Here is a 26,683-nt window from a genome sequence, read left to right as displayed (position 1 = left end):
GGGGGGGGGGGGGGGGGGGGGGGGGAACTCAACAAAATATAGACTTTGTGAGTAATGTCATCTTATTTTGCCTTTACTATAGATATATAGTCATGGTCAAATTTAGAAATTGATTTGTCAAGTAATGTACATAATCACAATTTGGCAAAAGGTACAAGTCATATTCATTTATAATAAGACTAGTATAAGCTACAGGCTCTGCGCGGAAATTTGTGCCCAATATTAAAATAGTAATCATGTTAAAATTATCTTTTGCAATTTATTAAAACAGTAAATTTTGAAATCAACTTTGAACAATATCAAGAAAATATTTATGTTCTTGTATAATAATAATATTAATGTAAAGTATTTTTATAAATTTAATATTTATATTTTAGGAAATAAATAATTAAAGTGTAAGTGAAATCAAATTTATTTATTATATTACCCTATATTGTTATCATTAAAGAATATAAGAAAAGATATGGTGAATGCATGTGTATGGTAACAATAATGGAAAAAAATAACGAAAGTTATAACAATAGAGGTATTTTTGTCCAAAAAATTATATAGCACAACTCTTATAAAGTATAATGTATCAAAAAAAGTAACGGAAAAAAGGACATAAATGAAGGGTACCAACCTTCATTCACTCTTATTAGATTTTTAGATTTAGATTTTAGATATTAATTCTACTCAAATGCAAAGTGCAAGGTGACAAGATTAGAGAAGAAAACAACAGTAGACTTTATAGAGAACTTCCACTGACATAGGCATAATGTAAACTATATTACAGTTATCATTATAAAGTAACAACCATTTTAAAAGGTCAAATCTCGCTATAAGAATAAGTACCACACTACAACCATACCATGCCCAGCTTCCCCATGGTTCAATCCTCAAAAATCTTAGGAGGCTGTAAACATCCTCAATGTTGTTCTGTTACAAGAAAACAGAATGTCAGATTCTAAGTCTTAAAAGAAATGAAATATAAAAACATCAAGCATACAAGCCCAGGAAACTGCCTTAACCTGTAAAGTTAAAAATTGGGGAAAAAGAATCACAAAGGAAAAAAAAACACACACACACACACACACACTTTAAAGATTGTCTTATGATGAATCAGTCCAGAGATCATCAAACCAACTTATCCCAAATGTAGTCTTGAAGAAATATCTAAAGTTAACACCACAATGAAGGCAACATACACTATTAATCATTGCATATTTCAATCAGTAAACCAAGTGAAGTGGTAGTAGCACCGGCATAAAGCAATATAGTTCAAAATAAAAGAAAATAAATTGCCAAATAAGTTCCTTTAGATTCATCCAATGGTTTCTTGAAGGTTTAAAAAAATAAAAAAATTGGGAGGTCAAACCTAAATAACTAATATCAAATCATAGCTTGAACCATTATCAGCATTAAGGTCTGACACTCAACTAGGTGAAAGACTCCCAAGGATAGAACTGCATAATTTAACAGGTTAAGTAAAAGACCAATAGACCATGTTGCTTGATAGCCACATTAGTAACCTAAGTGTCATGTAGCTAAGCAATAGATAACCTTCTTATAGATAAAGTAGAATTAACTCATTTTAAATTTAATCCAAGTGAACAACCTATTCATTTAGTGAGCATACAAGAATACTCGCTACTAAAAACTTATAAAGGGTTCCAAAGATGCATTTACTATTAGAAATCAAGAAAAGAGACATACTGTCAAAGTTCCATTTTTCTAATCATGAAGGATGTCAACAACAATCTGACAGACATGTCCAACTAAGCATGAATTCTCAAATTGCTATGTAATTAATCATTTCATGATAGGTTGATTTGTATAATGCATAACTCAGATTCTCAGAATAACAGTGACGTAAATAATTTGATCTACAAAATGTTTTCTCTAAAAGTATACCTGGATGGGTGTACCGGTAAGACACCACCGACGCTCAGCAATAAGAGCAGATGCAGCTATAGAAATTTGGCTTTTAGAAGATTTTATGGTATGAGCCTCATCAAGCACAACTCTAAACCATCTAACTGAGAAAAGCCCCCCATTCTCCTCAGCATTCTGTAGTGCAAAAAAAATAAAAATAAATAAATATATACACACACACACAAGGGCAAAACCAAGTTTGTCACCTCCATCACTTCCTTTTTCTTTTTCTAAAAGAGGAGGGGGGAGTAAAGAGTATAGTACCTCACTAGAAAATTCTGATGCCAAAACTCCATATGTTGTTAGTACAACATCGCTTTGAGCAATAAACTTTGGATCCTTTGATCTACTTTGTCCATAATGAAGATAAAGACTTAAAGTGCCTGGGCATGCATGCATTTCAATCTCTGCCTATCAATACAAATTATTAATGAGTACCTAACTAGGTTACATAAGTCATTGTAAATTCTAAAGAACCATCCATTTTGACAAGCATACTTGAAACAGAAAAGATGTACCTTCCACTGGCCTAAAAGTGTCATAGGGCATACAATCAGATTGCCACCAGATTTTAGCGTTGGTTTTTGTTTCAAAAACTTCTCAAGACCAGGAAATCTTGCTGCTTTCTTTGAAGGAGTTGGAGATTGATCTGAGATATCACTTGTATCACCATTTTCATGGGAAGGCAGGCTTGTTGACTGGCTTCCTGGTGATCCACCTCTTTCAGTACAACTTAGAAGGAGAGCTATAGTCATAATAGTCTTTCCAAGCCCCATGGAATCTGCCAAAATCTACAATTTTGTTCTCAAAGTCAAAAGACTGAAACACAAATCAGATGGTATGACACAATGGACAATAAAGCAAAACAGCAACATACTCCACCCCTGGCCATTTGAAGGGTGCTTGGAAATTCCGTTGTTGCATCCCCAGAAAATGCATTCAAGTAGATCACTAGATCTCTCCTATCAATAAATAACTGTTACAAACAGCCAAACAGGAAATCAAATTATATAGTAATTGCATAATTAAAGCCTCATATACTTGTCTGCAAGGCGATATGCTTCCCAACACGGATGCAAAGTTGTTTTTGCATCATTCACACTGTGAACCTGCTCAAGTTGAGTCATCCAGTGAAGAGCCTGCTTCTGATAAGAACGAAGTTCACACTGAAGTGTACTAGGAGGTTCCATTTCCTAAAATACAAGGATGAAAATATGAGATCCATTTGAAGAACTCATTGAAATTAGGAAACAAACTAACAATTTCAAACCTGGCATGTACCTCTAACTTGGAGTTGTCAGCAAAACCTACTATATTTTCCAGATCAGTATCAGAGATTGACTCATCACCTTCAGCTTCACCTTCATTTGTGACCAATTTTTTGAATTTATTAGCATGCAATGATGGGGTATGAATGCCAGAACTGTTCTGTTAAAACAAAGACAAAATGTTTAAAAAGGAATTCGAACAGTAACACTTCAAGCTCTTCTGAGAAGCTAATCTTAGTGAGTACTATGTCACCACATGTTGCTTCCAGTATCTTGTAATTTGGTACTCTATTAACACACACATGGAGAGAGAGAGCAGGAAAAAAAAGGTGGGGGTGGGAGTGGGGGGATATATGCATAACATACAAAATTAGCAACCAAAATTATAAGTTTACCTCTTCAGTCAAACGACGCTTCCTCATGTACAGATCGCCTGGAGTAAACTCTGCCTAATAACATTCAAAAAGAAATTATGAACAAAAATGTCTTTTACACTGTTGGTGTTGAAACCAGGCACGCCTCTATGCAGAAAACAAAAACTGAAGAAAATTGTCACCTTCTGGAAAGGAGTAAGCCGTAGCAATCGAAACAATGTTGGAAGGGGATAAACAATTGATTCATCTGTGGAATTGTTGGTAGCCACCTTGAGGAGGGTCTTATGGCTTTTACGGAACATGGAACTGTTGATATACACACTGCATATAAAATAAAAACTTAAATAAAGCACATTCCATTAATCTTTATTTAAGTCAACTGACTGATTATACAAACTTGAGCCATCCAAATACTACCTGACGGACAAATCTATTGTGTCCATAATCCCCAATATGTTAGGAGCAGATTTACAATATCCCTCAACCCTAGCCTTCTTTTCCCTCACAAGTGGCAAGAGACATCGAGCCCATTCGTTTGGAATTCTTCCAATCTGTTTAAATTGACACAGTGAAATACACCATAAAGCGCAGTATGTGATATATCTATCTGCTTGAAGTTTCACACCGCTTGAAATATAAGCAATATACATGAGCTTTGCATTCTTAAATATAGTTTGCCACACTAAATTTTGTAGTATTTGGCAATTCTAAAAATTTTTGGTTTCATTTAAAGCTTCTGATTTCTAAACCTTGAAATGAATCTCATAAGAAAATTAATATGCACTGGACAAATATATACAAAAGGAGATGACTAGCAATGACTGTAGGCAGTAGATGCTACAAAAACCTTGTATTGTAACCTCACTTCAGTAATGTAAGGAGAAAATTACAGGACTTCTACACTAAGAAAACCATGCAGTTAATTTTGATGTTTGTAAATTAAAGGATTGGTTTGGTATCTTAATGATTTGACAATGGTGTAATCTTGTACCATGTAAGCCCCAAGTAAATACATTATAAATCCATGCATAATAGCCTCAGTTCAGTAATATAGGTATAAAATTTTACTACTATATTTAGTTATGGAATAAGTTTTACAAGCATTTGAATTACAAGCATTTGCAGTAACATGAAACTACATGAGTACCTCTCCAAGTGCCTTTGAAGAGAACCGCACAATTTCAGAGCAAGCAACCACGTGTCGACCTCGGCCAAATTTCCCCAAGGATGGTGAATTCAATTTCTTCTCAGCAGGAAAAGTGAAATATACTTCATCTCCGGGCTTCAAACTTCTCCCTTTGCAGGTTGACAGGCCGGAAACCTCACTAGTACCCACAAACCACCACTCACTCTCCATCTCACACCCATCAGCATCGCTTCTGCACCCATTATTACTCTCCCGGTTCTCAGTCTTCTGCTGTGAACCATTATCTGAAATCGTACTACGCTCGCATTTCTTATCCTCACTACTACTTCTCCTTGTAGTTGAACCTAGACTTTGTGTCCCTGAGCTCGAATTAAGATTGGGTACCTTAGAGGTTTTCCTAAATTCTAACTTTTTGAAACCCGGGGTGTCAAAAATGATGTTAATTGCGGCCGTTGCATCGTTATTTGCCATATGAAGAGCTCGAATTATATCCATCTCGGTGTACTCATCGCCGACGATGGACCGGACCGTAGAAACAAGTTCTTCAGGTACTTTGTTACCCATTCCTGTAATAACTGCAGGGAATTCCCCCAATTTTAATTGTAAAGGAAATAATCTTCTGTAGAATTTGGACTTTAACTTTGATATCTTTAGGGATTTGTAACTCTAACCCTCAAATTGAAGGGGGTTTAGGGGAGAATTCGAAACCCTAGTTGGATTATGGATATGAATGCTCGCGCGAGATACCGTATTTCCCGCCATCCGGTTTTAATGGGAGACTTGAGAGTGAAGTATCTTCTATGCATCGCTAGGATCAACCCGTCTCTGATCTTCGGCTCGGCGGCTCGCGCAGCCTCTTCGTCCGGCTCGTTTGGACAAAAAATCTCCTAATTAATTCTATAATAACGGAGAATAAAATACGGAGTAGCTTCTTAGAAAATCTTTTTTTTTTAATTATACTGTATTAATTTTAATGATATAGTTGTTTTTGCCACTCACGAACTATTCTTACATAAAGTTTAGATCATGGAATGAAAATTAAGAGATTTTATTTCAAAAATTTTGAATAGAAGAAGAATATAAAAAGAATTATATTTAATTGTTTAGTTTGCAAAAGAAATAGATATATAGAAGGATAAAAGGAATCAAATTCTAGTTGGTTTATAAACGATAATATAGTGTGTGGCAGTGTGTTTATACCCATCCACTTTTTATTGCATTACTTTACCATTAACATTTTTTTTTATTTAATGAGCCCATTAATTAAGTGTCACCACTGAGAGGTTCTATGTGATAAAAACTTACAGAAAATAAACATTTTCTTTTTATATGTATATTAGAGAGTTTAAGTTATTGAAAAATTACCAAACACTTTGTACTCAGTTGGTACCTCTGTGACTCTCTTTGAATGAATGTCACAGGACTCAACCTTGTAATAGAGTTGATAATATTTGAAAAAAAAAATTCCATGGAAATTTTTTGCCAATAATTATATGTTGAATCTTGGTCCAAAAATATTAATATCTTAATTTTTGCATTTTTTGTTTTTACAAATAATGACACTTTTATTTCACTAACAGAGTCAATAGTCAAATCATACTAAATCATTCCCCTCTTCTCATTAAAATTTTTACCTAATAAAATACATATGGATCACAAACCTGCAATGGTTACATTCACTTTGTATTTTGCTATTCATACTAAAGAAGCCAATGATGTAGAACCTGACTAAACCAAGAGAATTCAAAGGTGAAAAATAATACTAAAATAAACCCTCAGCCACCTCGAAAAGGAAAACCTCAAAAAGCACAAAGTATTTGTGCAAAGAATCCCAAAACTGCAACCTGACTGCCCAAGAATCCCATAATTGCTATAACCCAATTAGATACATGCTCATCACTGCTCCCGCCAGCCCTTGCATTCAATTGTTTGAGACCCACCTCATCTTTTTACACGTGTGGACTCGATGTATAAACAAATTGTACAAATGTTGGTTGTGCACAAGTGTTTGACAAATTAGATTCACTCAAAGCAAACCTGCAAGTAAAGCCCCCGGATCTGATGCCACTGGAGGTGGGCTAGCTGCCCGAGGTTGTGAAGGTGCTGGCATGGCTGGTCTAGGAGTGGCTGTAGGAATGCTAACCAATTGTTCTTTAACGAACTCCTTCAACCTATGCACAGGACGAAGATTGGTGGTAAGTTATATATAAGTTGTCTACATATGTTTGACTGGAATACATACTCCTATTCAAAACAAATTTAACATACTCAAATGTTAGTGCTGGGTCCCCAGAAGCAACTGTCATACGCAGCTGAGTTCTATCGGCAGGATCTGTTTCTATTCTTATCTGTAAATTATTGCAAGGACATTATATTGTGCTCAACAGAATGTTCATCTTGGAAATCTGTAATCGAAATAATCCTTTATATTTTTCTTTTAAAGCATCAGAGAACCTCTATAAGCTTACCAAACACAGCATGGCTCTTGTACTCTCTGAATAGAAAGTTGTGCTTATAACCAAGTTATTAGCATTTGGATCCTGAATAAGCAATTAATGTGCAATTTCAAGACTTAAACAATGAGGCAAACATCATAAGTGAATCAGGGAAACAAAAAGAGTAGCAGCACTTACAAGTCCCGGACAAACCATCAATTGCAAGCTGCTAAACAGGTTTGTCATTTCCAAAAGTGGCATTGGTCTTACACCTCGAACCTGATCAATATTATAACCAAAACAGGCAGATTTTTATGTTTCTACTGTTTGAATATTAACCTAATTTAAGCATGCAACTGAAGTTTACAGGTACAAACCACTTCTTGGAGTTTCAATGGTGGTCCTGATAATGATCTCCACTGTGGAAAAAATTCCTCAGCAGTTACTGTTATTGGCTGAAGAAACTTGTTCAAGGCAGCGGGAAGCCGAAGTTTAATATTAACCTATTAATATGCAAGAGGTCACAGTTAGCAATAAAAACAAGAAGTCTTTTTGCTCGTTCATTAGCTATGCTAGAAATTAGAACTTATAAGACAATTTCTGGAAGAATACCGCTTGGGTCCCAAACTTATAAGAGAAATCAAGAACAGCCAGATCCCTACTTGGGTGCAGGTTGATTACTTCCAGTGGACATTGAACCTGAAAGAGTTTGTTTCAGTTTAAAAGATTAATAGAGCAATCCATGTAACCAAGAAAGTGATCACAAAATCTACTTGTGACATAAAGCAGAATCAGGAAAATGACCTGTGCCCGTGGAGGAATAGTCTCAGGTACTAATGACAGCTCCATCTTCAGATGCGTTGGGGGCAATACTAAAGCTCGAACTGATGCAAGTGGAGCAGTATTTTTATTTCCCAAAAAGAGGACAAGCCGTCCATGATGTGCTCGCCACTCAGCTTTTATGCCAATCTAGAAATGAATGAACAAGTAAATTAATAGCAAACTGAAGTCCATAGACCATGAAAAAGGTTGCATGCATACTATGGACAGATATTTACCTGTATATAAGGATCTTCATATAATACACCACTATCCTTGAGGCATAATGCATGAAACCTTTCTGCAATATTTCCAATTGGCTGTAAAGATAAAGCAAAAGGTTCAGATGCAAATTGGACCACAATGCCTAAATTTAACACACATATTTAGCTTTGAGATTTTATCCTTGTCAGATGATTTAGAAACCCAAAGTACAAAGATCTTTTAGAAACCAGAAGTAAGAAACAACTTCCATGCTATTCATGCAACATCAGAAAGGGGCTAGAACATTTCTCAGCTAGCAGAATGTAAGTATAATGAATCGTATGATCAGCCTCCAGGCTCCAACTGAAGGTGGTATTGATATGTAAGTAGTAGGTAGTACCTGGACAGTATTTGTCTGCTCTTCGACTGGTGCCAATGCTAAAGCCTCTGGCGGCATTGGAGCACCTTTAGCATCGGATGCCAAATTTGTGTCAGCTTGGTTACCACCAGCTGGAGGGCCTTCAATAGCTAGTGGACTTAATAGATCCCCAAGAAGATCAGGTGAAGGTGTTGAAGAGGGTTGAGGTTGAGGATCAACAACAGTCAAAGTTCCATTTGCCTGTGTCACACCTTCATCTGCTGAGCTATTATCCTGTTCAAATGGTATGTCTTATTGATAGTAAACACACAGATCCCTATTACCAACATCACAGTCCATAAAAATCAAGATGGTGACAGACATCTTACCACATTGCTCATGGTTGGTATCTTTACAAGACCTAGCTGGTTAACAGGTGGACTTCCATTAGTTAGGTGTTGGTCGGTCACTACCAAAGCATTAGAAGTCTGCTGCTGTGCACGCAACTTGATTGCACTTTGGTCAGCAGTATCAGCCTCAGTTTCCACAGCTTTTTTTATCAATGCAGACTAAATTCAGAGACACAATATTAAAGATAGCATATATTGCAAAAGAATAAAACAATTAACATTCAGATACTATAAGAGTGAACAGTGTAGAAACAGTTCCTTCTTCCAAATCAATAAATAAATCATTTAAAGAATTACATTGCTAAGCAAGTTCTACATGTGTACCTGTCGTTCAGGGAACTTTGGCATTTCAGCTAAAACATCCTTCAAAACTGCACCTTTTTTACTCAGTTCAAGGTATTCTACAGCTCGTTGTTGTATTTCAACGTCAATACAGCTTTCATACCTGAACAGTGTGCAGTTTTATCATGGCATTTGAACATTTCAGCAAGATTGCATGCTCTATAAAGAGAAAATCACACTAAAAAACCAATCTTACTTTCGGAATATGGCCCAAATTTGATTCTGCAAGTCTGGATCTGGTTGTTGTGTGTGCATCAAAATCTTAGCATATGTTGATAGGAGAATAGGAATTGTTGAAGTCCTGAGCATATTCAATTTAATTGAATTCAGATGTGAGATAATACAAATAACAGAAAGATGTCATCAAAGGTCAAAAAAGCTCTTACGAAACAGTAGGAAGCTTCTCGTGTATGCTGCTAAAGATTTCCTTTGGACTACACCCAGGCCGTCTTGCCAGAATATGGCTGTATTCTCCAAGGATGTATGCACTCACCTGTACCATTTTACAATGCCAAATCATGCTTCAGTAGTTCCACACTCTTTTAAGTCTTAAATCTCAACAGAAAAAATTAATAGATCATTAACAAAGATTAAAAAACTATCAAAGCAAATTATTAACTCTTTGAAGCTTATATATCTTCAATTCTTCATGCACCACTCTATTAAAGAAAATTCAGAACAGTCTAGCAGACACATCGGAAATGATAGCAAGAAGTTGGCACAGATTACAGGAGAGCTGAAATGCTTGGTCAGTCTCTTTGGGGTTGGATTGTGTAAAAGAATGCCATTACAATGCAAAACGCTGGCCCCTGGTGTAAAAAATAAGGTTGCACTCCAGATAAATGTGACATGTAAAGGTCAAGGTGCAGTCTATTCTCCATTTGTACTGACACTCTGCATATGGCTCATAGATTCAGAAACTTCAACCTAGTCATGGGTGGTTGGCCATTTTCCCTGGCACAACCCTCAATAAGTAAGCTGCTCCAAGGACTTAGTGAGTAAGCAGTAAATTGAAGTTCAAACCTCATCTCATCTTTCTTCTGACAAATGTAACTTTCTATCCAACCCCACATGGTAAACAGGTTAATCAAAACTCCAGTTTCCCTTCACACACTTTTTTTCCCAAACTAAAGCATCTACCTAAGTCCACCTGTTCAAGAGGATTTCCTATGCCAAATTCAATGCATGGATGAAATAGGACAAAGTGCATAGTAAAACAATAAGTTGATAGCTGGCTACTAGTAGACTTGTACCAATTCAGTTAAACATATCAGTGAGATAGCTTAATAGGTGGGTTATGCTACATGTTACAATTCAGCATTACTGCAACACGAAAACCTCAAGAATCCAAAACATGCATACCATCCTGTTCGAAATGTTCTCATATTGCAGCATTAAAATTTTCAAATATCATAGAACTGAAGGCAATAAACTCACCCTAACCATTGTCTCATGAATAGCAGGCTTATCAAGATACTCTTTAGCTTTCAAAGCTGCATAGGGCTGATACAAGAGTGCAGAAGTGAAAATCAGGTCACTAGTCTAAACATTTAGAAGAAACAGAAAATTAAAATGTGTGTAAGGGCATGACAAATTCCAATTACCTGTAGATCCTCATTGTTTGTAACAAATTGCACAACACGAAACCATATATCATCACTGACAAATTCTCCTGCCTTGTCAATCAACTGTAGGATCACATCAACATACCTGTGTAAGAAATCACCAAGGCCGGGGTTAGATAATAATGTCCAAAGGCTCCAAGAACTAATTAAATTAAAATCACTGATTAAAAAAAATTCAGAATGTTTATTCACCTGCAAGTAAAAGAACAAGGTGGCAAAATGAATGGACATCTTATACATGTAGAGAAATTATGTACAGTGATACAAGCATGTAGAAAAGGGGGAACACTTTTTAAAAAATATTTGCGTTGTATTCTCAATCAAATATTCCATACCATGATAAATCAGGGGCAAACTTCTCTGCAAGAATTGCAATCTTTAGTGACAACTCCTCACGCATTGCAAAGTCTGCTGAACTAAGATACTGAAAACAAATAAAAGTCAATTACATGTTCTCTGCAAACTCTGCTGAACTAAGACACTGAAAACAAATAAAATTCAATTACATGCTCTCTCAACATTTCAATTGGAATTTTCATCACATTGAAATGAACAATATAAGAGAACTATGTCAAACACAACTAAATACAGAACATGGATGTGACTTTTACCTGCAATAATTCTTCAACTATGTCTTTTGCATTAGAAACATCGCACATTCCATACAGCAAATCGAGAGCACGCCTCCTTATACTGTTTGAAGGAATTTATGTCAACAAAAAGGAAAAGGTGGAAATTAAAAATCCTAATATATCATAGCTTTCTGCAATCAAATCACTGAACACAGCATAAGTGTATAAACTTAACTAAATTCAATGAATAATCAAATTTATCTCTGAGAATTTATCAAATTCCAATTTAGATCACATGATTCACATCTTTTTTGAAATAAGAAGGAATTGATTAATGTCCTCAATAATAAATACACATCATAAGAAACCAAAGCAGGGGTTTCAAAGAAAAACAGAAGGGATGCTTAACCTGATATCAGGATCCTTAAGTGAGGTAACAATCTGTGCTTGATGTCTTTTGATTATATCCTGTACATCTGTAATCATCAACATCCGAGTCATATTTTCCTGCAAATAGTAAAAAGCAATGATGCAATCAAACATTTATCTAGGTCACTATCCTTTCACTCTACCACTTTCACAGCTCAGTTGTATACAAGCAACGAGAAATAAGAACCAATAAATACTTGAAGGCAGAATATGCATGAGAGGACCTCCTAAATTGGCTCAAAGTGATGAAAGTAGTCAAGCAAATACTCTGCAGCAGCTTACCAGGCCAAGATAACGAATATTTGGTTCACGGACAGCAATAAATTTTCCAAGCAATGCAACACATTGAGACATCATTTCTTTTTCGGCATCAAGATGCATGACCTGCATCACAGCAATAAGAATGCAATTGAAGTTCTAGCCTCAAACAAAACCTCAAAGTTATGTATTGCAAATTGTGTCTTACAAACAATACTAAGATACATGAGATAACATAACTAAGGAGTAAGGGATACATAAGCGATAAGTTCTTTTTTCCTAGGGCATAAAATTAATAAGAACACACCAAGTAGTGGCCAACAGGGTTAAACAATTTATTATTAATATTTTTTTCATGCATAAAAGTCCACTCATCCAGTACAGGGGAAATTGGTACAATAGTTTTCAGCATAAGATGCAACAAACCAGGAACAGCAGTCATCAACTGTAGTCAGATGGAACGGAAATAAAAACATGCCAATAGTGGTAAATCAGTGTTAAACAATATAAATTATTATTCAAATATTTTTTTCATGCACAAAAGTCCACACATCCAGTTACATAGGAAATTGGATTCAGCATGAGTTGCAAGAAAACAGGATCAGTAGTCATCAACTATAGCCAGATGGACCAATGGATGTATAACAGGACCATAGGTTCAATAGATACTGGACACCCACATGAAAAAGCCACTAACTTACAAAGCAAAGGCACTGGCAAATACATAAAACCCCTTAACTAACATCAAGACATTATGTTCTTTTGGACAATAACTCAATGACCTGGAAGGACGATTATTCCACTGCCTAATGACCTATAGGACACAATCACCACTCCATCATCTTAATTCTTATCCATATGTCATTCATATAAATTCATCAGAAGGGAACTAATGCACAGCTATTTGCTTAATCAGAAAGTCACAGCACTCTTAAACAGAAAACCCTCCATCAAGAAAAACTTTTCTAGTATATCAAACATCATATCCACTAGAAAATTACACAGATTTATGAATGTTGCATGGAAAAAGAAAATATGAAAGGCGTTGAGGTCCATTATAGCTGAGCACTAGTTACTGCTGAGATGGAAAATGGGGACAGGCAATTTTAGTTTAAGATATCTAATTTCTACTTTTTAAAAAAAAATTATACTCAAATTTTAATTATATTCAAGCATCATATTTATTCCAATAAAACAATAAAGCAGAGCAGGATGCAATATATCTACACCACAGCACAAAGGGGGCCTCCTACAAGCATTCTGGTAAGTGGAATGACTTCGGTATGGATTTATTTATTTATTTTGCTTGATACAGTGATTACAACATTACAATACAACTAATTGCTATACCAATGAATACTTTAGAATTACATGAATAGCAAGGAATATAAACCATTACAACACATTATTATAATACCCCTAAATAAAGGGGATAAATAGCTTGATTAAATAAGGATTATAGCTACCTCACTAAGGAGGCAGGGAGCAACTGGGCCAAGGCCATGAGACTTTGGTATGAATTTATAATAATTTACATTAGGAAGATGTAGAAATTCCACTCAAGGAAGCAGGAAATGAGCATGAAACAAAATTATAAATTTCTTTATATAAAAACAAATCTGGAAACCATGCAAACCAGATCCAAGTATTTCATTTCAAAAAGCAATTCTACTGCATCATACAATAGTTTACAAACTTACAAGAGAAAGGGCTTCAAAGAGAACGGCATGTGAGGCATTGTTCTTGTTCACATTTTTCACAACATCAGTTCCCATGAGTATACGTTGTAAAACCTAATCAATATAAAGGAAATCAATTATGATGAATTCTTAAGAGTTCTTTTTTCCCTTACAAGTAAAATATATTTACATTTTTTGTAGGGAGTGGTGGTTAGAAGGAAGGAGATTGAACCTCAAACAGTGATCTACGAGTGTTTGGATCTTCAATAGTCGGAAAGTATTGAAGTGCCCTCATTGTCTTCACCTGCATAACATAAAGGAGTAAATAGGATTATCAAACTTGACCAAAGATGCTGATGCTATCACACAGTTGATCATACATTCTCATTATTAATATTTCCTGTGTCCCTAATTTATTGTCCCATTTGTCCACATAGGCTAGACACGTAGTTTAAGCTTGTTCAATGTTTTGACTTCTTTGCTTTTGTACAATATTCAGTAGTGCTCCTTCTTTTCCATCTAATGCATCAATTCTTATAAGAAGAAGGGCATTTGGATAAATATTGCATTAAATATTCCTTGAATAGTGATAGTAGCCAATTTTTGCTACATCCCAAAATGGAAGTGCTGGCAATATAAATTGGAGGGAGGAAGTATTATCTTTACTATTTCTATCAAATAAAATGACATGGCACCATTTATCTTTTTGAACATTCTTATCCCATCTCATCTTTGTATTACTACCAGCTCTCATCAAATAGAAAAACATAGACATACCTGAAGCCAAGGAGACGGGATTCCATAGTAAGTGTATTCTTGTGGAACATCTTGGTTCCTGGCAAGTCTTTCCAATATTCTTACACACTTTGGAAGAGAACTCCAATATGCTTCATGGTTATTTGACACTAAAGCCACTAACAAACTCATGGAAGATGTCAAGACACCCAAGTCACGTTCATCCAATATTTGTGCCATCCAATCTGACCTGCAATATAAGCAAAACACCAATAACATAAAGTATAAGTTGAGTAACTCCATGAGCTAAACAAAAACCTAACCATGCTTACCAGCCATCTGCATTCACCACATCAGGGTTTTTTCTAAAAAGACGTAAGAGACACAATGCAGCTTTCTTCCTGACAAGTGGCCGGCAGCTACTTGAAATCTGAACAAGAAGAATGATCTCAAACACCAATTACGATCTTTCAATACCCATAAAATAATAGATAAAGATCCTCTTACTAGTAGCTTTTGCACATCAGGTGCTAGAGATTCAGCAAATTCCCTTCCACCTATATTTCCAACCTGCAGACGTGCAATAATTGAGTTATGCACAATGGATAGCCATCTAGAGCTTCAAAGCATGTTAAACAACAAGACACATTTAAAGTTAGAAGTAGTGTACAATCATACCAAAGTTAAAGCTAGGCACTGAAAAGTCTCATTGCGGCCAATTATGTCATTCCGCACAGCATTGATTGCTAATCTCAAGAAATCATGATTCTCATTCAGCAAACAAGAAGTGACTATGTAACCAACCTGAAAATAAATTATTTTTTTTTTTAAAAAAAAGAGTTAATCAAGCATAAGTATACAGGTACATCTGCACAGACACAGACCAACATATATCCATCAATCCATTTATCAATATAGCACGTGTAGTGTCTCTGATTGCTTACATACAAGTCATGAAAGTGGATTTCAATTTTCTCTAAGAATACCAAGAACAGGTTACCTGCTTCTCGGGATACTTTGGAGCAGATATCAAAGAAACTGCTTCCATGTGACCAAAATCCACATCATAACCAAGCATATAAATGTAAAGCATCTTCCAAACATATTTCTTCTTCTCATAAGGAGTCAAGCCCTGTTAGAACAAAAATAAATTGGTAGAATCAAAGTCATTCATAATAACCAGAACAAGGAAAGACATCTTGAATACGGGCAAAAGATGACAAGTGAAAATCAAGATAAGTGAACTTCTTAATTTTTTTTAGCCTGAATGAAAAATTATCCATGACATACAATCATTTGAAACACTAAGGTAGTTTTTCAGACACTGTCAAGAGCCATACTAATCAAAAGCATTAGTTTTTAGTTTATTTTACACAATGATTATGATATCAAGAAAAGATCTCATATTATGCATAGCATATCCCAATCAATAAGGGAAAGATCAATATACAATTAAACACTAGTTCAAAGTAGTCAACTAACACCTGAAAATAATTTAAAACTGTTTATGTTTTTCACTAGAAAATACCTTTTGTGACCACTTACCAGCTCTTATTATGATGCAATGTAAAAGGTTCTCTAAACAAATGTATTGAATTAACCTGCATTCGCTATCTTCTCTTGCTCTTATATAGCTTGCATATTAAGATTTGGAAAGATTTAAACATAGGAATTGTGTTCACACTGTTATATCAAGAACCACTTACTCTGTTAGTCCAATTTGTATATGGACATGACTATTTACTGTAATATAACAAAAATGGGCAAATGAAAGGCAACATGCCAACATTGTACTTCCTTCCAACCGAAAGAACAGGAGGCAAAAGGAGTATCATGTTGAGAACTATTTCAGTAATGATGGTAGATTGAGAATTAGATTAAATAGGAATACTCTTTGCTTAGCAGGTTCATCTGAAAGAAAAAACTGGAAAGAGGCAAATCCAATTTAGTTTTGGATGTTCTCACATAAACCATCCTCCTATTCCCTTATTTAGTATGAATTTGACCCCAAGGTGAAGAAATTAAGAAAGTATATCAAATGCTAACTTTTTATTCTCTCAGAAATTAACACCTTGGCAATCAACTGATCAAGAAATAATAAACCATATGGAGGAATGGGCTATGGCTTGAGACTTGAGAGGTAGGTTTCTGGCAATAGCTACTACTACTACTACTACTCTCTCTTCTCTCTCTCTCTTTTTCTCTTTGGTGAATGGTGATAAGTGTGGTGATTGGTATCTTCCAATATCCAATCCTTATAGTAAAATGAAGAGGTTTAGGAATCAACCAAAAGATAACAAATAGAGCTCTTCAAGAAAATTGGGTCAGCTTTGGTATTTCAAGGAAAACCATAATGTCTGTTCATGACATTTAGTAATGATACAGAAAGACATAAATTTGTCAGGCAATGTAGAGCAAGCTACAATTGCCACATGCTTTCCTCCTAAATCTGTGCTAATCTGTGGGTGGCAAATCCTACAACTAATCATATCTCATCAAACAAAATGTGCCAAAGTGTCCATTTAAAACTGACTAAAGGGTTACAGATTCATTCTAATTCTTTCCTTCCACCCCCAGTCCTCACCCCTCTTTTCCCTGATACATTTCTGCATAAACACTTTGTATAGTATGTATAAACTACAATAGCAATGGTTGTCCATGGTTCAACTCCCTAAAGTAATACAATGTCCACAGCAACATCAGTTGAGCCTCACCAACACTAATTCCAGACATGCTGAAAAGCTCATGGATAAGTCAGATGGAAATGTCTTTCCAATGCCACCTTGCCATCTCTCCTTCACCATTCAAGATGAAGTATACAGAATCAATCCAACACTCCACACAAATAACTCAAGCAGGAAACTCCCCATTTTCAAATGGATTGGAAGTCCCAAATGTTACGTTGCAAGCATACTGCACAGAAACCTTTGCAGTAACTAACCACTCTATGAATTTATGTGGATCTACTTCCATCCCTTATGCAGAAGATAATACATGCATCATAGATCCTCCATTGACACCACTATTTGTCACTTTTCAATAATGAAATAAGAAATTTCTATTCACATTGCCTATATCCATTATGCCCACTATGGCAATGGTGTTGCCATGTTGCTACTCAATTCCTTCATATTAGACGAGCCAAATCAAGTGAAGCATATTTTCTAACACATAATCAGAAAATCTACACTATATTTAAAAATCAAGCCTTAATCTTCACTTGAATAAGCAAAAATATTTCCTTGGTATATTCAATTCTACAAGAGAAAGTTACACAGTCAAAGATTTTACTACTAATTAGCAAGTTATTCATTCTTTTGTCAAATCATACAACCATAACTTCATATTTTCATACCAAAACTCTAAAGCATACAACCTAAATTGTTCTAAGGACAGTACTTTTTAAATTCTGAATTATCCCCCAGCTTAATATATCACAACTAAATACTCCAGCCCTAAGCTCACGAGTGAACAATCTAATTTGCTTAGTCCACCCCAAGTTCTCACCAAAATCCATTACGTAGTTCCAGAATTTAGTCACAGTTCAGCTGGAGCTGGCATCAGGCTTACAACACGTGTACGATCGAGATAAGTATGCGGTTTGGAATGAGTGTGGAGATGAAGCTTTAGAATACCTTTTCGTTCTTGAAGCGAGTACGGACGTTGCCCAGCTCCTTGTCGACGCGGAGGCGCTCCTGCTCTTTGTTCTGGCAATTGCGAATATCGCTTATAAATACCGATAGACCTCTCATTCCAGACAACGCCATGTCCTTCGAAACTCAGATCCGATCCAGCGGATAAACCTCAACTTCTATCTAGATTCTAGCCCTTGAAATTCTCTCGATCCAAAGGTTCACAAGGTCTTCGCTTCAAATATGGAGTCTCCGGGCCTTCCACTACCAGAGAAAATGCGCTTCTCTCAATTCATTTCCAATCAATATACGTTATTGCTGTATGAATATATTTGTATGTATAGAGTGAGGAAGGGGTGTGGTGTGATCTAGAGAGATATTGACTGAAAATATGGGAAAAGCCGTCGGCGAAGAAGACAGAGTTTTATTTTTTTAGTCTAATTTTGACATCAGTACTTGCATTGATTTGAATTTTCGCCATTTTTTTATTCTTCATTTTCTTTATAAATTATTTTGAGGGGCTATAATTATGATATTTGTAAAGCTATGCCTCTTAATTCATTAAAATATTGGAGAAAATATATAATTTTACTGAATATAAGATGCAATGACTGAATTGTAATTAAATTATTAAATGATAATAACTAAATAGGAAATGTTATCATAATTGACTAAAAATTATGCTAGAATTTTCTCTCAAAGATGATTTATTATTATTTTTAAAAATAAGCGTCAAACCCTCAAATTATAGTGCATTGTACAATTAGGTCTTCCAACTTCAAAAAGTTTCAATTAAACCCTCAAACTTATTATTTTGAAGCAAATAAACCTGTTAACTCATTTGTGACCTATAATTGCAGGTCAATCAAAAATTCTGTCAAATCTCCGATCAAATTTCGATGACCAAATCAAAATTAGAGCTATCGGTGCCGGTCGTGTCCGACCGGGTAAGGGGGAGGGGAAGGAATTGAAAACGTTATTGTTAGGGGTTCAATATCATGTTTACTCATCCATTTCTCCATAATTAAAGAACATATCAAATGGATTCTCTAAAGGTTATAAAAATATAGAATTTTTCTTTCAAATAGGATAAATGATGGTAAGTAAAAAAAATATTCAATTTTATAGATAAAAATGATTCATTTTTTCTAATTAGTAAACACGACATTCATATTTTGTGTAATTAGTTCATATATACTTGTCAACTCTTTAATTATTATTGTTGTTGTTGCTAGCTCAAATTTTTCATCTAACTCATATATCATTTTGTGTTTTTTACATTTATAAGTTTACTTGACAACTCATTTTACCAAATATTTTTAATCCCAAGGACCTTGTGATCCAGTGGCATCAAACTTTTCTTTTTATATGGGAGGTGGTGGGTTCGAGCCTCAGTGGCAGCAATACTAACTCTTGCTGCATTCTAATAGAGTTAGTAGTATTCAAAAAAAAAAAAACAATAATTTTCAACTTCCAACTAAACATAGTCTATATTATAAACAATTAAACTATTAATTAACCACTCATAACTAAAACACACTTAAATTATTTTAAACTGTACAATAAATATATATTTGCTAATGACATTGTGGTCTAGTGGCATCCGGTAGTGGCATTTGGTTGCATTTCATGTTGGACGGGACAAGTTCGAGCCTCAGTGGAGGCGATGCGGGCTCTTTGTGCTTCAGTAATACTCGAAAAAAAAAGTATGTCACATATCAATGTCATTTGCTTTCGAGGCACGACTTAATTGGTTAATCAACCAAGCATTAGTTGAGAGGCTCTGTTTTGCTATCAACTAAAAAAATATAAGATTCACAATACAAGCATTTAACGATTTGTAGATCAATTAAGATAAAATTATGATTTATCTTCTCTATAGTCTCCTTCATTTAATGTAAGTTAAAAACATGTAGTTGTGTTATAGGTTGATTGATTTCAACTTTATGTATAAATTGGGGCATATACTGGCCTGTGAAAGTTCATTCCATCATTTAAAGCAAATAAAAAAAAGTACTATTTATTTGAATATATAGTTGACCACATTATCCTCCTAGTCTCCTACAGCAGTAAAGCCAGTAATTATGCTGTCTATCTTCGTGGGGTACCTGAGGATGAAAATTTTGAAGAACCTAATTGTGACTAGGAATGCACTGAGTAGTTATTAATGGCCTAGAGTCCAGAGAGGCAACAACATTACTATGTAGCTATAACCTATGGTTGATGTTAAACCAACAACTATCTAACTTTTATTGAAATTTTTAGACCCACAATTAAATAATTTAGAATAATTAGTAAGGGAAGTGTTAATATAACTATTACAATTAATTGACAAATGAGTTGTTAATATAATATTACAACATGTTTGATTCACAAAATGAATTTTGAAATAATATGAATGTTACAGAGTATTTTATAAGGAATGTAATAGATAAAAGAATAGAATATGAATTATATTTATTTGATTGGCTTGTTGAAAGAATAAACTTTAGAAATGGCATTTAGTGTTTGATTGATTTAAGTAATAAAAATGGATCTAGCGATGTTTACTGGTTTAGCTCAATGCGGTGAGGGTTCGATTCTCATTGAAGACATGAAAGTTTAATTCCTACCACTGGGAGATCCAAAGCTCCAAAAATTGATCAGATATGATAAAAACTCATTGTGCGCAGCCTGAGGACCGATTTACTTGATTTTGACTTATTTCACAAACCAAACGTTATATTAGAAGATTAGCTCTTAATTGGGAGAAAAATACTGGATGTTATATGCAAAACGAGCCGTACTTGGACATCCCTATTGCATACTTCAAATTTCTTTGTACAAAACATAGTATAAACAAATAACACAAAGTATTAATTGGATAATGCTAAATGCACACAAATTTTTGAACACAATTTTGGCATGCCTGTGTGGTCTGTACAGGTATGTATTAACCAAAAACTATGAGACCACATCAATGCCTATAAAATTTGTGTGCAAATAGCATTTTCCATGCCAATTAATAACATTGAAATGTACAGTCATCTGTACAGGTATGTATAACCAAAAAGAAATTCTCTTGGCTCCTTCTTGACACACTCCATTTGCAGAAGGCTTTTACCTTTCAAAGCACTTCATCTGTCCTCCAAGCATTTGACTGAAACTTGTAGGGCACAAGCTAGGCATCCAATTGTTATTGCTGTGGTTCGAAAAAAAAAAACGAATGAAGATTCTTCACATAATGATGCTCAAAACAACGAGAAACTCTTCCGATGCCCCCCGGATGTTCTAGGATGCTCAACCGATGCTCGTGGGGAAGGTCCCGTGCTTCCAATAACGTCTGGTTGAGCATCAGAAGATCGGGGGAGCAGTTTGCACCCCATCCTCCGGGCAAGGAAGCGGGGAGAGCTGAGGTGACTGTGTGATTTCGACACCTTTCTCATCTCTTGCTTGATCTTACTAAACTCTTCCTCCAGTTCTCGAACTCGAGACCTCATCCTCTCCAAATCCACTCTAAGGACCTGGTTTTCACGCACAACAGTCACCCACCCGTCTCTCTGTACAATATGGCCCGCCATGTCACTTGGGCCAGCAGCGGGAGCAGCATTAGCACTTTCTGTGTCCAAGACATGGAGGCAGCCAGCTAATGCGGTTCTTAACTGTAACTGCTCGAAAAATAGAACTTGGAGAATTATTCGAAGAGGCAATCTTTCATTCTGAGATGCATGCGCACAAGCATCAATTGAGAGTTTTTGGAAGTCGATGATGTTGCAAAGCTGTTCCTTATCTCTATCCGGGAGCCAAGGATGAGCCTGCAAAATTTTATCTAAATTCGTCAAAAAACAATGTCTATTACGCTGATTTACTTCTTGATAATACGTTTGTGTCAAAGAAGAAAGGTTAAAGGCTTCTATGTGTGGGAAGAGGAAGCAAATAATTTGCAGTCAAATTATTAGCAACAAATGGCATATCCATGCCATTAATAACTAGATGGAATAGTGTCAATCACATACCAACATCGACAAGCACAAACATGTGAAGATAACTTTTTCTCACGAAACCTATAAGTTACAGAAATATTGTTGGGCGAAGGCCAGTAAAGGGCCAAGTCCAGCAATTGGTGACTAGGAGAATTGTTGGGTAGAGGCCAGTGAAGGACCAAGTCCAACACCCTGCCTCTCGAAAATGTGATGGCGATCTATAAGGAATTAAAGTTGCGCCTTGGCTACTAGCTATAGCTTTTGGCGTAGTGGTAAACGTTGATCCTAACAAAAATGTCAAAGCTCACATACCTTGAAGTATATATCCACAGCTCTGTACAGTCCATCATGAAGAGATCTTGAAGAATCTGGCAAGGCTTCAGCCAGTGCACGTATCCTTTCAGGCTTCAGGTTCACGTCTGAAGCAATCTCTGCAATATAACTGTCCATCAGCTTTGCAACTCTGCACAGAGGCTCAGATGATGGCGACGTTCCCAAATCGAATGAAGATGGAGAAACCGTTGTGACCGCTGGCTCAGAGATGAAGTGATGTATCATTCGTTCAACACAATCAGTATTATATAACGTATCAGAATCTGAATAGGAAGGTATCAGCAAACTATCTAATGTTGCCAGGTGGAGCTGCATTCCTATTCTCCTTTCCAAAGTCTCCTGGCACGAATGGTTAATACCCAAGATCAAGGCAACACGTAGAAGGCCCAATAGGAAACGGCAAAATGACATTCCTTTCTTCGTAGGGAGAAGTTTCACTATGCTTTCTAGAAGATCCTTCTGATCAACTGTAGCGGGTGTCATGCTGAAACTTGCAACAGTTCTACTCGTAACAATTTGTCCACTTTGCCATCGGCCCAGTCCGGGGAGATACTTCCTGCAATAGTGCATTATAGCACCAGCTAAGCTTTCGGGTTTTATACCTTTTGTTTCCATTGTCTGAATTAATCTCTCAAATAACGGCACACTAAGATATGAGATGTCCTCAAACCACCAGTCAGATGCCATGCTTTGGATTCTTGCACCGGTGTTTATGCCGTTCCACAAGATGCTACCTCCAGGGCTTTGCAAGCTTCCATACATCAGCATAGGCCATCCAAACAAACTAGGATCTGTACAGACCATCACTGAAAGAGCGTTTAAACATTTGCCAATAATTTGGAGTTTGGTCGCTCTTGGAATCATAGAGTTACAACTTTGGAGAGCCAAAATGCAATCTTTCCAGTTTGTTAATACGTTCTTATGAAAGTAATCATCTGATTTTGACAGTAAATTATTTTCTCCATACTCATCTGTCATTTCTAGGTAGTCTGCTGCACAATAAACCATCACAATGTTCCTTGGAGTGAATTCCACCCGACAACCATAACAGAATTTTACCGTGACCAAGAATATGTCAGCACCACCGGGAAAGTCTTCTAGTCTCGTTGTAGAAGTCTGTCCGTTGGTACCTTGAGCTTCTTCAAGTGCTTTAAATATCCTCCCACATTTTGATATAAGTGGAAACTGAACAGTAAGCATTTTCTTAGTTGTTAGATTAGAATTCAGAGTATCATATATTACAGTGGAATAAAACTGAACTTGAACAACATATTGGATGGAAAAAGGTAAATATTCACATGATTTTACCAATCGTATGTGATTTTAAAAGCTGAATTTATTTATAGGAAAGTTATTTAGAGTAGGAATTGATACCATCAATCTTAGCCTCTGCAAATGCATCAGTTAAGTTTAGGATGCTCTAAGCCATCTAGCTTCAGTATAACTATTATTGATATCCTTTCATTTTAAGTTTTCAACCTCTCCAAATATGATATACAGAAGTAACAAAATGGTTTTCTGTGAGAATAAGATCTGAAAGTCACACTAGCTTCAAGGCTTAATGAGTGCTATTCACAAAAGGATTTTATCAAATTATAAAAATTACTTTGGATAAACTAATACTACGTAATTTACATTGGTTCGTGCATTGGCACTTGCTCTGTGTGTGTAAAATATTCGTTTATGGCAAAATGGAATGAAAGTAAGAAAATCAATGTCTCCCAGAGTGAAATTTACAAATACAAGTCATCTGCAAAGGCCTATATTTTGCAGTTTAAAGCAATTGGAATTGAAAAAGCTATCATAAGAATGACTTGCAAAATCTCATAAACATTAGCCCATCTGACCTATGAAAATTAGGCAATTCTACCTCTTAAGCTAAGTTCCATGTGCCTATGAACATGAACATCCGAAGAACAACTGAATAGTAAAATATAAGAGAACAAATCCCATTTACAATAATACAAAAGAGATGCATAAACACAATAGTTATGTTCCAAACACGTCTCATTTAAGAAATCCAAAAGTATTAGCAGAAAAGATTTAGGAATACCTTGTGAAGGTGGAAGTTCACTCCATCTACAATCAAAGAAATATCACTTGGCAAACTTGCATTGCAAAACCTGTCAAATGGATCAAAGTTCATCAATTGTAGTGAAGAATACTGTAATGTAACAATTTCTAATTTCATGATCTTATTTAACATATTATCATTTCCCCATTTGGGGAAAGGGAGCATGAAGCCAAATCAAAGCCAGGTTCTGATTGAGACAAGAGTCTTGGTGGCTGGGGCAACCCTTGGATTTGATTTTTTTTTTATACATTAAGTTTCCCAGCTTATGATAGAGTAATCCTAAACCTCCAAAACCCTGCCCGCCCCTATAGACTAATCCTAAGCCTCCAGAATCTGCCCCGCCCCTATAGACTAATCCTAACGATAGACTAATCCTAAGCCTCCAGAACCCTGCCCACGTCCGCCTCAGCATATGATAGACTAATCTTAAGCCTCCAGAACCTTTTGTCCGCCCAAGAGTCCCTAGAGGAGGAGGTAAATCGCGAGCCACCCAAGTAGTTTCTCAATCAGTCCTATCATTGAGTGATCAATAAAAACAAAAATGTCTTCTTGTGACAGCAGTATTGCCCTGCCTCACACGCAAACAGACACAATTGACCCACCATTTCCTCAATAACACTTAAAAAATATCATATAGCAACTGGATTTGCAGAAAGTATGCAGCACACAAAGAAAAAGGAAATATGTACATATAGCAAATGGAAATAGCAAATACCAGTCATTTCCCTGACGATAGAATGAAGTAACCTTCCCAGCAGGTGCCATTAGAGTGATCCGCCCACTCAACCTTCCTTTACTTCATATAAAGATTCCTCCTTTCGACCCCTCAGTTCAAATTTGTAAAGAACTTCTCAATCTACGACTCGATTCCCCAGAACCAAGCAAAGTAGAAAAGACAGCCCACCAAACTCGTAAACTGCAAGTCCAATTTTAGTCGCAGAGAGTCAACCCCAATTGACACCAGAATTACCGGGTTAATTACAACGAAAGTAATCATAGATCATAATAAGTAATAATCAATGATCCCATGAACCCCACACCCCCTTACAGCTAAGAATCTATTGCCTTTTAGCCCCTCCCCCTCGACACCCCCAACACAGCAGAGAAAAAGCATGGTCCAAAGTATCAATTACAATTTTTTTTGAAAGTGGGTATATAAAGCTAAACAAACAAACGAGCCGCGACACGCAACCGGCGTAGAAAAGCAAAAGAAATACGAAAAGATTCTGGGTTTTCACAACAACCCGTATGTAGAGTCTGTGTGGGGTTTGAGTAGGTGCTCACGCGAAGAAGCATTGGCATATCCGCCAATACAGAGGAGATAGGAGTATAGGCGCGAGGGAGAGAGAGGGGAGGGAAGGAAAGCGGGAGAAGAGTGGAGACAAGGAGACATGGCTAATGATGAGAGTGGAGGAGAAGGGGAGGTGAAAGTGGGAGTGGAAGGAAAGGCGTGTAATCGAAGACAGGGTGGCTCCAATTATAATGTGCCTTCTGTTTCTGTCACCGTACGACCTGTTAAAAAAAAAAAAAAACCTCCCATCTCTGCCACAGCCGGTCACCCACTTAAATACTATGTTTACTTCTATTTTTTACTATCAATTTTTATTCTTATATGCAAAATTTTGATATTGATATTTATATTGAGATCTACACAAAAATAATAACTTATTAGTACCTGTCACATCAGAATAAAATTTAAGAATTAAGATTTGGGATTACTTATAGTAGAACTTATGAGCAAATACTGTTGAAGAGTTTTATATGAATTTTCAAATCTTATTCTTAAATTCTGATAGATATTGATAAGTTACTTTTTATATGTGGGTCTCAATAAATTACATCAAAATTTTATGTGTGGAAGAAAATTTATAGTAAAAATCAGGCTATATATAGTTTTTTTTTTCTACTAAGAAAATTATGAATTTAATTATTGATACAAATTAAAATTAAGATATTTAAATATTAAAATCATACGTATTCACCCAATGGTCTCTTTTGAGAGTTATTCTGTACCCTATTCAATTTTAATTATAATTAGCGACATGACTTATCAAGTCATTTAAAGAATTCGAGTAACGCCTGTGAGAGTAATTTTTAAAAAAAAAAATATTCA

General features: G+C 35.8%; 3 protein-coding genes across 7 annotated transcripts in view; all 3 read right to left on the bottom strand.

Moving 5' to 3' along the window:
- LOC116016781 (DNA repair protein RAD5A) overlaps window positions 1–5,564 on the bottom strand; it is a 10,741-nt gene extending 5,177 nt beyond the window's left edge. For 4 of the 5 annotated variants that reach the window (XR_004097784.1, XM_031257181.1, XM_031257180.1 and 1 more), the window contains exons 1-11: window positions 4,704–5,564; window positions 3,974–4,107; window positions 3,739–3,877; window positions 3,578–3,631; window positions 3,196–3,342; window positions 2,956–3,107; window positions 2,792–2,876; window positions 2,433–2,705; window positions 2,179–2,325; window positions 1,894–2,049; window positions 851–918 (exon numbers count right to left, since the gene is read on the bottom strand). Coding sequence is in view for 4 of the 5 variants with exons in the window: in XM_031257181.1 (XP_031113041.1) it covers window positions 851–918; window positions 1,894–2,049; window positions 2,179–2,325; window positions 2,433–2,705; window positions 2,792–2,876; window positions 2,956–3,107; window positions 3,196–3,342; window positions 3,578–3,631; window positions 3,739–3,877; window positions 3,974–4,107; window positions 4,704–5,267 (1,919 nt within the window). In the remaining variant the exon portion in view is untranslated. The remainder of the gene's footprint in view (window positions 1–850; window positions 919–1,893; window positions 2,050–2,178; window positions 2,326–2,432; window positions 2,706–2,791; window positions 2,877–2,955; window positions 3,108–3,195; window positions 3,343–3,577; window positions 3,632–3,738; window positions 3,878–3,973; window positions 4,108–4,703) is intronic. The other variant, XM_031257179.1, reaches the window with a different exon arrangement.
- A 725-nt stretch (window positions 5,565–6,289) lies between these two features.
- LOC116016664 (AP-2 complex subunit alpha-1-like) lies at window positions 6,290–18,612 on the bottom strand. The gene is made up of 27 exons (XM_031257024.1): window positions 18,205–18,612; window positions 15,570–15,701; window positions 15,248–15,373; window positions 15,077–15,139; window positions 14,902–14,999; window positions 14,612–14,819; window positions 14,067–14,138; window positions 13,856–13,948; window positions 12,180–12,281; window positions 11,878–11,975; window positions 11,508–11,589; window positions 11,232–11,320; window positions 10,876–10,981; window positions 10,709–10,774; window positions 9,658–9,764; window positions 9,468–9,572; window positions 9,254–9,374; window positions 8,909–9,088; window positions 8,562–8,813; window positions 8,197–8,277; window positions 7,943–8,107; window positions 7,751–7,837; window positions 7,516–7,641; window positions 7,337–7,417; window positions 7,172–7,243; window positions 6,972–7,051; window positions 6,290–6,874 (listed from the first exon to the last, which is right to left on the bottom strand). Exons 1-27 carry the CDS (start codon window positions 18,334–18,336, stop codon window positions 6,730–6,732), a joined length of 3,069 nt encoding a protein of 1,022 aa, XP_031112884.1. The 5' UTR covers window positions 18,337–18,612; the 3' UTR covers window positions 6,290–6,729.
- A 2,311-nt stretch (window positions 18,613–20,923) lies between these two features.
- Window positions 20,924–26,036, bottom strand: LOC116016682 (BTB/POZ domain-containing protein At3g44820). Its single transcript, XM_031257048.1, has 4 exons — window positions 25,286–26,036; window positions 24,550–24,619; window positions 22,476–23,681; window positions 20,924–21,995 (listed from the first exon to the last, which is right to left on the bottom strand). The coding sequence occupies exons 1-4, from the start codon at window positions 25,333–25,335 to the stop codon at window positions 21,432–21,434; spliced, it is 1,890 nt and encodes a 629-aa protein (XP_031112908.1). The 5' UTR covers window positions 25,336–26,036; the 3' UTR covers window positions 20,924–21,431.
- Between the last annotated feature and the right edge of the window lie 647 nt (window positions 26,037–26,683).

The sequence above is a fragment of the Ipomoea triloba genome, chromosome 4 (assembly GCF_003576645.1).
Source record: "Ipomoea triloba cultivar NCNSP0323 chromosome 4, ASM357664v1".
Classification (NCBI taxonomy): domain Eukaryota; kingdom Viridiplantae; phylum Streptophyta; class Magnoliopsida; order Solanales; family Convolvulaceae; genus Ipomoea; species Ipomoea triloba.
The sequence above is the reverse complement of the archived record's forward strand: the minus strand, read 5'-3'. Positions and strand labels throughout refer to the sequence as shown.

Bases quoted from the DNA above. Each gene is read 5' to 3' on its own strand.
- LOC116016664 (XM_031257024.1), bottom strand. From the start codon at position 18,336: ATGGCGTTGTCTGGAATGAGAGGTCTATCGGTATTTATAAGCGATATT. The intron at 15,702-18,204 runs GTATTCTAAAGC...TTGTTCTAACAG, and splicing joins CTCGCTTCAAGAACGAAAAG to GGCTTGACTCCTTATGAGAA. The intron at 9,375-9,467 runs GTAAGATTGGTT...CACACTGTTCAG, and splicing joins ATTTGGGCCATATTCCGAAA to GTATGAAAGCTGTATTGACG.
- LOC116016682 (XM_031257048.1), bottom strand. From the start codon at position 25,335: ATGGCACCTGCTGGGAAGGTTACTTCATTCTATCGTCAGGGAAATGAC. The intron at 23,682-24,549 runs GTATTCCTAAAT...CTTACTGTTCAG, and splicing joins TGAACTTCCACCTTCACAAG to TTTCCACTTATATCAAAATG. The intron at 21,996-22,475 runs GTATGTGAGCTT...AAAATTTTGCAG, and splicing joins CTGTGGATATATACTTCAAG to GCTCATCCTTGGCTCCCGGA.